This window comes from Mesoplodon mirus, assembly GCF_964341445.2.
Source record: "Mesoplodon mirus genome assembly, chromosome: 15".
Classification (NCBI taxonomy): domain Eukaryota; kingdom Metazoa; phylum Chordata; class Mammalia; order Artiodactyla; family Ziphiidae; genus Mesoplodon; species Mesoplodon mirus.
In genome coordinates this window covers 46,899,665-46,911,777 of record NC_138991.1, presented here as the reverse complement: position 1 = coordinate 46,911,777, position 12,113 = coordinate 46,899,665, and the positions used below count along the sequence as shown (strand labels likewise).

Sequence of the window (12,113 nt, the reverse complement as noted above, 5' to 3'; positions counted from 1 at the left end):
GAGCCCCCTCCCCCCAGAGGCAGAGCCACGTGCCCCAGAAATTAACACCTGGTCAGAGCTGGAGTGAGCTGGCGTCCTGGGCCCACAGAGAAAATACCCCATGTAGACGCACAGGTAAGTAAGAAGGAAGAGAAGGACCCCACGAGCCCAGATGATCCTCCTGAATGTCTGCAGTTTGACTGGAGTATGTTTGTCCTGAACAGTCACTCAGGCCACAGTCTTGGAAAACTGACTTGTCCTTTTTCTTCCTTGTTTAGGTTCCAGCTGGGGTGAGAGCAGCTCAGGGAGAATAACAAATTGGCTTGTTCTGAAAAACCTTACACCTCAGGTAAGAACATCAGGTATCCTGGCTTATGTTGATACGCCAGGTAGCATGGAAGCAAAGGTTTCCATTCTGGTTTATGTCTGAGATGAGGACTACCCAGGCCTTCCAAGTGGTGCTGAGTAGATGTCAAGGCCGGGCAGAGGAAATAGCAGAGAATGGTCTTTAGATGCCTCAGGCAGGCTGGTGGTCTGATCCAGTGGTTTTTACAGTATAAAATGCACAGGAGCTGACCAAAAGTACAGAGTCCTAGACCTCACCTCACAGACTCTGATTTACTATATCTGGGCTAGGGTCAGGGATCTGCATTTCTATAAGGGCATTCAGATGAATTTGATGCAGGTGGTCCTTGTACTGCGCTTTGAGAAAACTTGTCTGCCCTTCTAGATTAGAACATTTTCTTAGTCCCTGGACTGCCCCCTCCTCTGGAGGCTGGGTGTTAAGAGCCCACCCCCCTCCTCCCCAGGGAGCAGTGCCTTGATGCATCCTGTCCTCAGGGCAGGGAAGAGAGAAGACATGAAGCCACAGCAGGGTCAGTGACTAACTAAGGAATTGGGGATCTGGGGAATGTCCAGGAGTCTAGAGGCCACAGAGGTATGGCTCTGGGACCAGTGGAGGTGGGGAGGGGGGCACTGTGCCCTGTCACAGCAGTGAGTCCCAGTGAAGAGTGGCACCAGGAGTGAAGACCTTGGGCAAGAGAGAGGGGACCAGAGTCCCAGCCTGGGACAGCCTACCTGGACAGTCTTCATGGCAGTGCGTCTAATTGGCAGTTCCCCCGCTCTGTTTCCTAGATTGACGGCTCAACTCTGCGTACTCTGTGCATGCAGCATGGCCCACTGATAACATTCCACCTGAACCTCCCGCATGGAAATGCTTTGGTCCGTTACAGTTCAAAAGAAGAGGTAGTGAAGGCACAAAAGTCTCTGCACATGTAAGTTGGCCATTCTGCGCATGGCACCTGGAAAATGCCCTTGGGGTTGCAAGTTTGGAATTCTCTCGTTAGGGCTCCCTCGTGTGTATGGAAGTGCAGCTGGTGATTCTGTGTGCCATCTCTGGGCCAGCACTTGGGGTCCCACGGTGAGCGCGTCATAAAGGCTGCAGCCTCACTGTGTCTTGGGCTCCAGGGGCAGTACTCAGAAGGGGTGCATCACACCAAATCCAAATGGCCCTAGAAAATCCCTTAAATTGCCTGTTAGGAGACAAGAAGACACGATCTTGATGCCACAACAGCACTGGGTGGCACGGCTGGGCCCGGAGAGCCCTGGGCGCTGTGCCCCCACCGTGTGCAGCCTCCGGGGCACACGCTGGCTGGAAGGGAGGGCACGCTGGGTCCTTGTGTGCCCCGCCCTCTCCCTCTCGCCCTCCACTGCTTTTGTAGCAGAGACAGTGTCACCTTGACTTTGACTCAGACCCCTCAGCTAGCCCGCTTGTGTCTCTCTCCTCCAGGTGTGTACTGGGGAACACTACTATTCTTGCTGAGCTTGCCAGTGAAGAGGAGATCAGTCGTTTCTTTGCACAAAGTCAGTCTCTGACCCCTTCTCCCAGCTGGCAGTCTCTCGGGTCCAGCCAGAGCCGGCTGGGCTCCCTCGACTGTTCCCACTCATTCTCCAGCCGGACCGATCTCAATCACTGGAATGGTGCTGGGCTGTCGGGAGCTAACTGTGGAGACCTTCACGGCACTTCCCTCTGGGGGACCCCACATTATTCCACAAGCTTGTGGGGTCCCCCAAGCAGCAGCGACCCCCGGGGAATTAGCAGCCCGTCCCCCATTAACGCTTTTCTTTCTGTTGACCACCTGGGTGGGGGTGGAGAGTCCATGTAACAGTGTAGACTCGACTCAGAACTGCGACCTCAAGACGCGAAAGAAAGGAGCACTAAGTTGGGCTCGCCGCCTGCAGCCAGGGCCACCTGTGGGAACAGCTATTCTCTGCACATTTTCCACTTTGTTTTCCCTGAAACATATCAGTTTGAATACTTGAATCATGCAGGCCAATATTATAATGTGAAAAGGTATCTATCTATTTACACTCCCAAATAGCGCCATACATGCTACACCGTATAGAATGAGCTCACTTGTGTATATTCATCATGTTTAGCCTTTGGGTTCTTTTTTTTTTTTTCCCCTTTCTACCCCCCCCCCCGCCCCATTCATTCTTTTTCTCTTCTTTTCTTTTTTTCTTTTTGCAAAACCATTTTTTGGGCTGATAATGTATGAGCTTTTAACTTTGCACTGAATGATGTTCTCTCCGTCTAATCGGCAATATGGGGGGGCAGCTGTTCCAGTGTAAATGTTTACTCAAGGATGTTCTTAAAAGGTGTGCGCTCTCTACTATGCCTTGATGTTTGCCTACCTTATTGTGGTATCGTGGAGTTTAAAAGATCAAGTTATGATACTGACTTAGGACTATAAATGAAAGTATTGCACCAGTTTTTTCATGTTATAAAACTAAAGAATTTCGCTCTGCAGTTTGAAAAACTGTGGCCACAGCTGTGACTTGCAGCCCACCTGCCACCCAGGACGGGCCCTGCACTTTGAATAGGCTTTCCATTTTGTTTTGAGGGTTCCCACGTTGAACCTTCTTGTTTACAGATTTTTTTGTTTGTTTTTTGAGAAAAAAATGTTTACTCTTCCATCATTTAAAAAAAAAATTAAAAGACAAAAAAAAATGGAGGATGATTTAAAAGATGCTTTCTATCTCTGGGAAAAAGGAGCAGCATTTGGCCATGTTCTTTTGTTTTTCTATTCCTGTCCTAAATCAAAGAGCATGGTTCTCAGGAAAACCAGTTCCCCAGTTTAAAAAAAAAAAAAACAACAAAAAAAAACCCTCCTTGTAGTTTCTTATAGGAAAAAAAGAAAAACCCCAACTTTTAGCACTGATACTACATATTGCTCTGTTAAAGAATTTTCTCTGCCAAAAAGAAAAAAAACAAAAAACAAAAAAACGCTTAAAGCTGGAGTTTGAGATTCTGCTTTCAGATGCTGTCTTTTTATTAGTGAGTGATGATGGTTTGCTAATAATCAGTAGGTAATAATTTTTTGTAATCCCATCAAGTGGCTCTATATGTTTCTGCTCTCTTGTGACTGTGTTAATGTTTAACTGTTGTACCTTAAAGCCGAAATCAGTAACTATGCATACTGTAACCAAGGTATTGGGCTTACAGAATTGTTCGTTGTATAAAGAAAATTTTAAATGTTGTTGCAAACTAACGAGTTACACCATTTTTAAAATTTCTTTCTCTCCTTTCCCCTTTTTTTGCCCACAAATGGTATTATAATGCTTGCTTAGTCAAAGAAGAGAGACTAAACAAGGGTAAAAATTTTAACAGTACAGAATTTGCCATCATTTCATTGCCTTGATTCTAACTGTTTGTGTCCTAAGATGCAAAAGAAGTCAGTGGCTTTTAACTGTTTACAAATAGAATGTGATTGTAAAATGTACAGTTTGGTTGTGTTTGAATTATGAAATTTCTTCAGATATAATAAACCATGACTTTTTGGCTGCTCAACATTAATTGTCTCTTTTTTGTGAATTTATTTGTACGCTCTTTTTTATAATGGAAGTTTCAAAGTTGCTATGTATGAGGGTTCTCATAGAGCAACCGGTAAAAATCTAAGCAAATATTTGAATATTTTATCCGAACTTATACACAATTTCACCCTGAAATAATGTGAGAACAATGGGAAACTGTCGCTTGCTCCTTCCTGCCCTCTTTGAGCATCTTTGGGATCTTGTTGCTCAAAACTCTTCTGTGACTTCATCTTCCCCACCATTTGTGCCCATCTCAAGCCTCAGCAAGAGACCATTTGGAACATGAAGCTTAATGACTTGACAGTGTTCTAGTGTTAAACTCTCATACCTCTGTTACACAACGAGAAATGCCACAGCCTGGACTGGCCTTTTTCTTCCCCCTTCACGGCCCTCCTCCCTCCTCACTGCAGGAGCTCCGGGGCAGAACCTGTGTACGTATTTCAGTGTATGACTTCAGATCATGCTCCAACTTGCCAGGTGTAAGCTAATGTTGGTGGACACCTTAATATAAGCAAATGTTGTTCAATGCATTCAATGTATATTGACTTCCATACTGGTTTTTCCAAAAACCAAAGGTAGCTTTGAAAAGCCACGTCTGGAAATGTTTGGAACGTTAAGCTGATTGACCTTGTGGGGCTTTGAGTAGAGTATATAATTGACTTCATAACCGCGTTAATTGTATTGTTAAAGTGTTTGGGAGTTTTTTGCGCTTGTTATGTGAAAATAAAGTGTTTGATTTAAAAAATTAAAAAGTGGTTTGGTGTTTGCCTAGTCCTTAAATACAACAGTTCTGGTCCCTAAGCGACTGTGTTACTCCTAAATCTTAATCTCTCCCAACTGCCTGTCCCTTAGTCTTTAGTCCAGGCCATTAGTTTGACCATGACATTCCCCTGGCTCTGTGACCTCAAGTCACTAACAGCCTGTAAGAGTTGATCTAAACATTGTAACACGTCCAGTCATGCATCTCCAAATATAGCTCGCAAGGGCCACACAGCTTCTGTGCCCCTGGACGTGTCTTAGCTCTAGACATCCTGAGCTGCTGTGCCTCGCTGCTGTGGCTCCACTCTCCTTCCCCTGTAGGCCTGCCCAACCCTGCCTTTCCCTCAAAGACAGTCATCACTGGCTTCAGCTTACCCGGGGTGTTTTTTTTTTCTCCATCAAATTTAGGTACGTCCTCCCGTTGGTGCTTGCTTCAAAACCACGATCCCCTTTCTGATCGTTGCTGTTGATGAGTGAGCTGCAGCCAGTGCATAATCTCTTGCTAGTCTTTGTAATCCACGGGGTCACACACAGAGTAGGTGCTGAGTAGATACTGAAGGGATAACAGCTGTTGGCGGTTGACATTTGAGGACCAAAAATTGTGGTAGTGCCGTGCTGTCAAGCTGTGAGGGTGGGTGAGCCAGGGAAGGTGGAGGTGAAGTTCTTGACAGGTGGGGTCTAAGTAGTGTTAAGATAACGACTGAGCTGAAGGAGGAGATAGCTGAATCAAGATGGGAAGACTTGCACTGAGCAAGCTGGCTTAACATTTGGCTGAGAAATAATTTGCATGCATTGGGACTTGACTGATTTTCCCTCTTCAAAGCTTAGGAGATCTTTTCCAGTCGATCCTTTGATTTCAGATGTGAGCGGCGGGGTCCCTGGACGAGAGCCAGAAACCACCCAGATGAAACTTGAGAGCCCCTTACAGAGACCAGGGCTTTGGCCCAGCCTCTGAGTAGGTGTTTGCAGGGTCCTGGGTGGGGTGGGGATAACAGTATGTTAAAGGCTTCTCTACATACCTAGTGTTTGTATGTGTTTTCTCTAGGGCCCAGCCTGGCCCTAGAACAGGAAACAAAGTCCTAGTACAGCGTGGCTCAATTTGTCCACCAACACACTCCCAAAGTTAAGGAGAGGATGGAAGGTGTGGATCTCTCTGGGATCTGGGGGCAGAGTTTTGAACTCTTCACTTTAGGCTAAAGCTGCATATGAATGTTGCATTTGGCTCCATCATACCCATTTTCACCTAGAAATAATGTCTCAAATAGCCAGTTACATTGCTGTCCTTCAAAAAGTCTCTGATGCTTCAGAAAGATGGGCCATGATAAGGCCCACGAACCCTACTTGAACTGAAGAAGCAGGGCTGGAGAGCTCCAGCTCTGGATGACTTGAGTGTCAGAGATCGCTCTGGTAAAGGGGCATCAGAGAGACTTCCCAGTCCTGATGTTAACACAAGTTCATGTGCCCAATGCACAGTGAGGCCAAACAAATTGAAACGTCAGAGTTTGGAGCAGAGAAAGGTTTATTGCAGGGCCATGCAGGGAGACAAGATGGCTCATGCCCTAAAAAGCCTCAAGCTCCAAGGGTTTCAGCAAAGCATTTTTAAAAGCCAGGTGAGGGAGCGGGGGTCCCAGGGTACTGATCAGCTCGTGTACAATTCTCTGATTGGCTGATGATGAGGGAACAGGGCGGTGTCACAGGGGTTAACTATCAGTCCTTAGGCTCCAGCAGGCCTGGGGCTATGTGCTCATGGTCATCAAGTAGTTAACACCTTCCATTTGGTGGGGGGCTGTTTCACATCTGCAGAACAACTCAGGAAATTTGCATCAAATACCATTATCTAGGTACTTCCTGGAGGAGCTAAAGCAGAGTATCTAGGGGAAGGCCCCCATAGGGTCCTGCTAGGTTACACTGAGTCTCTGGGCCCTGTCTCAGCCCTCAGGGACCAGTATGCCCCTGTCCTGACCAGCCATCGACTCACTAGGTAGAGAAGCACCCCAACCTGCTGGTACAGCAGGGTTGGGCTTTGGATAGTGAGGGAAGCTGTATCCACAGTCCAGCAACTTCTAGAAGAGGACAAACTTGGATCCCAAGATCTAAACAGTCTGCAAGCCTGAATCCAATTCATAGACCCCATTACCATGTTACCAGTGTAGCCAAAATCTGGCCTCTGTACCCGGTACCGAACTGAGTCTCAGAGACAGAGTTCTGGGTGAAGTAGAAAAGAATAGCTTTATTGCTTTGCCAGGCAAAACGGGCCACAGCGGGCTAGTGCCCTCAAAACTGTGTGTCCTGACCTGGAGGGGTTAGTGAGGAGATTTATAGTAATGGTTCCAAGAGGGTGTGGTCAGCTTGTGGATATTCTTCCGATTGGTTGATGGTGAGGCAATTGGGAGTCAGCCTCATCAACCTTCTGGATCCATCCAGTCTGGGGTCTGTGCTTGTGGACAGCATACAGTTAACTTCTCCCACCTGGTGGGCGTTTCAGTATCTGCAACACAGCTCAAAAACATTGTTACATGTCTCCTTTGAGGGGGAACCAGGACCCTGCCCCAAGGCTGTACTATTGTTTCTTGACTGCTCCTTCCTTGTCTCTGCATCCCCTCCCTTCCCTGATTAGCAACTGTTTGAACCTGCCCTTTGGAACTCAGGGAAGGGCATGGAGGCTGAATGAAGCCTTTTTCCTGCAAATAAGAAATGGGGGACCCAGAAAGGCTTTTGTGCCCAGGAGCCCCTCAGGGTCCTGCTCAGTTGCACCATATCACTGAACCACCTGGGTTTTCGCTGATTTCATAGTTTTAGAAATCAACTCCTGGGGCTTCCCTGGTGGTGCAGTGGTTAAGAGTCTGCCTGCCAATGCAGGGGACACGGGTTCGATCCCTGATCCAGGAAGATCCCACATGCCACGGAACAACTAACCCCGTACACCACAACTACTGGGCCTGTGCTGTAGAGCCCACGAGCCACAAATACTGAGCCCGCATGCTGCATCGACTGAAGCCCACGCGCCTAGAGCCCATGCTCCACAATAAGAGAAGCCACCATAATGAGAAGCCCGCACACTGCAACAAAGACCCAACACAGTCAAAAATAAATAAAAAATTTTTTTAAATAATAAAAATAAAGACCATCTTAGTTACATAAGTAGCTGTTCAGGTGACAGGCAGAAGTGGGATTTCCTGAGTGCCTAAGGCCCAGGGAACATGGCAGAGGGAAAGCTCTTCCCATGGGCCCACCCATGCCCTTGAGAGTAGGTACCATTTGGACTTCCCTTGTGGTCCAGTGATTAAGACTCCATCCGCCCTTCCACTGCAGGGGGCATGGGTTCGATCCCTCGCTGGAGAATTAAGATCCCACATGCCTGTGGCCAAAAAAAAAAAAGGGGGAGAGAGTAGGTAAAATAATCTTTATTGGTTAAGGGCATGGCTTTTGGAATTAGACCACTCTGGGTTGAAATTCTCATCAGACCACCTACTAGCTCAGTCCCTGACCCCCAACATCAAAAATCCATCTGCTTTTCCTCCAAAAGAGATCCTTAATCTGACCATCTCTCCAACCTCACCCCCACAACCTCAGCCCGGACGTCTCCTGCTGGAGCCACTTCTCTCTTCTCCCAGCTTCTGCTCCTGCCCCACAGTCCACCCTCCTCACAACAGCTAGAGCGAGCTTTGCTTTTTACCCTTTTAAAAACCAACATAAATTTTGGACTTCTCTGGTGGTGCAGTGGTTAAGAATCCATTTGCCAATGCAGGGGACACAGGTTCGATCCCTGGTCCGGGAAGATCCCACAAGCTGCAGAGCAACTAAGCCCATGCGCCACAACTACTGGGCCTGTGCTCTAGAGCCCGCGAGCCACAACTACTGAGCCCACGAGCCACAACTACTGAAGTCCATGCACCTAGAGCCCGTGCTCTGCAACAAGTGAAGCCACCGCAATGAGAAGCCTGCGCACTGCAACAAAGAGTAGCCCCCGCTCGCCGCAACTAGAGAAAGCCTGTGTGCAACAATGAAGACCCAACGCAGGCAAAAATAAATAAAATTTTTTTAAAAATTAAAAACCAACATGAGGGCCTCCCTGGTGGCGCAGTGGTTGAGAGTCCGCCTGCCGATGCAGGGGATACGGGTTCGTGCCCCGGTCTGGGAGGATCCCATATGCCGCGGAGCGGCTGGGCCCGTGAGCCATGGCCGCTGGGCCTGCGCATCCGGAGCCTGTGCTCCGCAACGGGAGAGGCCACAACAGTGAGAGGCCCGCATACCGCAAAAAAAAAAAAAAAAAACCAACATGATTTTCATACACTGCCGGAACCCAGTTCTAACGTGTACCACTCAGTGGGTTTGGGCAAATGCGTGCACTCATGTAGCCCTCATCCCAGTCAAGATATAACCTGAGTCCATCACCCCAGAAAGTCCTCTTGTACCACTAAACTCTAGGGCCTCGGCTCAATTACATCACCACCACGTTTACGACCCTCCAATGGCTTTCCAAAACATTTAGGAAAAAATCCAAACCCTTACCGCAGCCTGCAAGCTGGTGTACCCAAGACTGTCACCCCCTGTCCTCACCTGCTCTCCTCTCTTCAGCCCTCCCCAGACCTTCTTTCTCACTCCTGCCCCGGGGCATCCCCTCTTCCTCTGAATCAGTCATGACCCAGGTGTTCAGCTGGCTGACTCCTGATCCCACCCCGGGCAGAGGTGCCTTTGCACAGAACCCTTCCCCAGACTCCTCTTGAATAGTCCCCTCCCACCCACAGCTGTTCTCAAGTCCAGGACAGTGATTCTCAACTGGCGGCGATTTTGGGCCCCGCCCCAGGGGACAGTTGGCAATGTCTGGAGACATCTTTGCTGTTACAACTAGGGGGAGGGAGGACTGCTCCTGGCATCCAGTGGGTAGGGATGCTACTAGATGTCCTTGAGTGCACAGGACAGACCCCACAGCAAAAGATGATCCAGCTCCAAGTGCCAACAGCGCAGAGGATGAGAAGCCAGGTGTAGCACGTGCCCTGTTTTATTTCCTTCAGAGCATCGCTTGCCATCTCCCAGGAGTCCGAGTGCGTTACCAGAACAAACGCAGTGTCATCCTCCCATCAGACTGTGGAGTGAAGATCACATCTGGTCACTCCCCAGCCGCCAGCCCTTCAGTGGCTCCCACTGCACTTGGCAAAACCACAAGCTCCTTCCCGTGGCCTTCAAGGCCCTGCAGGACCGGCCCTGTTGGCCTCGACCTCCCCTGTTGCCCTTTCCACCAGCTCACCAGCCTTCCACTGGCTTCCCTCCAGTCCCTCAGTAGGTCCAGCCCTCTCTCCCCACCAGCCTATGGCTCCCTGTCGGCAATGGCTGGATGCTCTGCCCCGCCCCCGTCAGCTCTTCATGCACCTCACATGGGGGCTGGGGACATCCTTCTCATCCTCCAGTCACAGACTGGGGGGAGCAGGCCCTCCCTGCAAGACGTACTGAGAACAACTGAATCCATCCATATTCAGGGATGGGGAGATGGAGCCCACCCTTTGGGGGATGGGGATGCAGTTTCCCTGGAGAGGCAGGACCGGGATGGTGGAGAGGCAAGGGAGGTACGTGGGGTGTGAGATGGAAGAGGCACTCACTCCCAAGGGCACTTGCACACCCCTGGCAGTGAGGGTCTCCACCCTGGGGAGGGACGACAGGCTAAAGAAGGGTGTCTCCATCCTGGGAGTGAGGGCACAGGCTAAGGAAAGACGTTGCCACCCTGGTGGGGGGAAGGGGCAGGGTAAGGGAGAGGCTCTCCAAGAAAATGACCATTAAAAAGAGGGGAGGGGGCGTGACTTGTTCTGAAGTGACCTGGCCCTCAGCCATCTGTCCCTGCCCCTGGATGTTATGATTCTGGATGTTTCTGTGAGAGTGTCTTTGGATGATATTAACACCTAAAAATTTTTTTATTTTATTTTATTTTTTCTTTAAATATTTATTTATTTATTTATTTATTTATTTATTTGGCTGCATTGGGTCTTAGTTGTGGCACACGGATCTTCACTGTGGCATGCAGGATCTTTTGTTGTGGCCCATGGGCTCTAGAGCGCGCAGACTTAGTTGCTCCACGGCATGTGGTATCTTAGTTCCCCAACCAGGGATCAAACCCCTGTCCCCTGCATTGGAAGGCAGATTCTTAACTACTGGGCCACTAGGGAAGTCCCAAGATTAACATTTAAATTCGTAGACTTTGATTAAAGCAGATTGTTCTTCATAGTGCAGGTGGGCCTCATCCAATCAGTTGAAGGCTTTAATTGAGCAAAAGGCTGATCCTCCTTGGAACAAGAAGGAATGAATTCTGACAGCAGATGGCCTTTGAATTATAACTACACCGTTGACTCTTCCTGGGTCTCCAGCCTGCTGGACTACCCTGCAGATTTTAGATTTGCTGACCTCTGTAGTCACATAAGCCAATGCCTTAAATGTCCTATTATTTCTATTCTTCTGGAGAACCCTGACTAACACAGAATCTTAAATCCCAGAGTGAGACTATCCTCATAACAGAAAGCATAATAACTGTGCTATTAGACGTAGAATAGTTAGGAGCAGTGATCAGACAAACTAAAGCTGGTTTAAGTGTATGCCTCCAGTAGGTTGCCACTTCTGGAAAAAATCAGTTGTATTTTTGTCTTTATTGATCTACTTTCACTCCAAGAGCATTTGCTTCTTTTTTTTCATAACAAGTTTGAGAGATAATTCACATGCCATAAAATCCAGTGGTTTCTAGTATATTCACAGTTGTGGGGTCATCACCATGGTCAGGTTTAGAACATTTTCATTATTCTGTACCATTAGCAGTCACTCCCCATCTCCTCTCCGTCTGCCAGCCCTAGGCAACCACTAACCTACTTTCTGCCCCTATAGATTTGTCTATTCTGGGCGTTTTATATAAACCATCTATATCATATGATATGTGACCTTCCATGTCTGGCTTAGTGCAAATTTCACTTAGCATAATGTTTTAAAGGTTCATCTATGTGTGGCATGTGTCAGAAAATGGAATAATATTCCATTGTATGGATAGACCACATTTTGTTTATCCATTCATCAGCTGATGGACATTTGGGTTGTTTCTACTCTTTGGCTATGATGAATAATGCTACTATGAACATTCATGCACAGTTTTTGCATGAGAGCATTAGCTTCCTAAGAGACAGTGGTTGTCTGTTTTTCCTCCTCTCGATTCTCCAGTGCCCAGAAGAGTGTGTGGTTGGTGGCAGGCAGATAATAACGATGTGCTGAATGGTTGCATGGCTGGGTGGCCTTGCTGATGACATTGAATAGCCCTGAGTCTGCTTCCTTAGTTGTACAACAGAAATATAATACAATCTGAGTCCACTATCCCTAATCTACAATTTTTTGTTTGTTTGTTTGTTTGTTTGTTCTGCGGCTGCACTGCACAGTTTGTGGGATCTTAGTTCTCCGACCAGGGATCGAATCCGTGCCCCCTGCATTGGAAGGTGGATTCTCTACCACTGGACCACCAGGGAAGTCCTGGCTGT

The 12,113-nt window shown here is 48.1% G+C and overlaps 1 protein-coding gene across 4 annotated transcripts in view; it reads left to right on the top strand.

Annotated features, from left to right (window-relative positions):
* The window catches only part of TNRC6A (trinucleotide repeat containing adaptor 6A), a 99,980-nt gene extending 95,376 nt beyond the window's left edge, over nt 1-4,604 (top strand). For all 4 annotated transcript variants that reach the window (XM_082600666.1, XM_082600665.1, XM_082600664.1 and 1 more), the window contains 3 exons: nt 258-328; nt 1,114-1,253; nt 1,769-4,604. In XM_082600666.1, the coding sequence (XP_082456792.1) occupies nt 258-328; nt 1,114-1,253; nt 1,769-2,144 (587 nt within the window). In that variant the 3' untranslated portion in view covers nt 2,145-4,604. The remainder of the gene's footprint in view (nt 1-257; nt 329-1,113; nt 1,254-1,768) is intronic.
* Nucleotides 4,605-12,113: the final 7,509 nt, after the last annotated feature.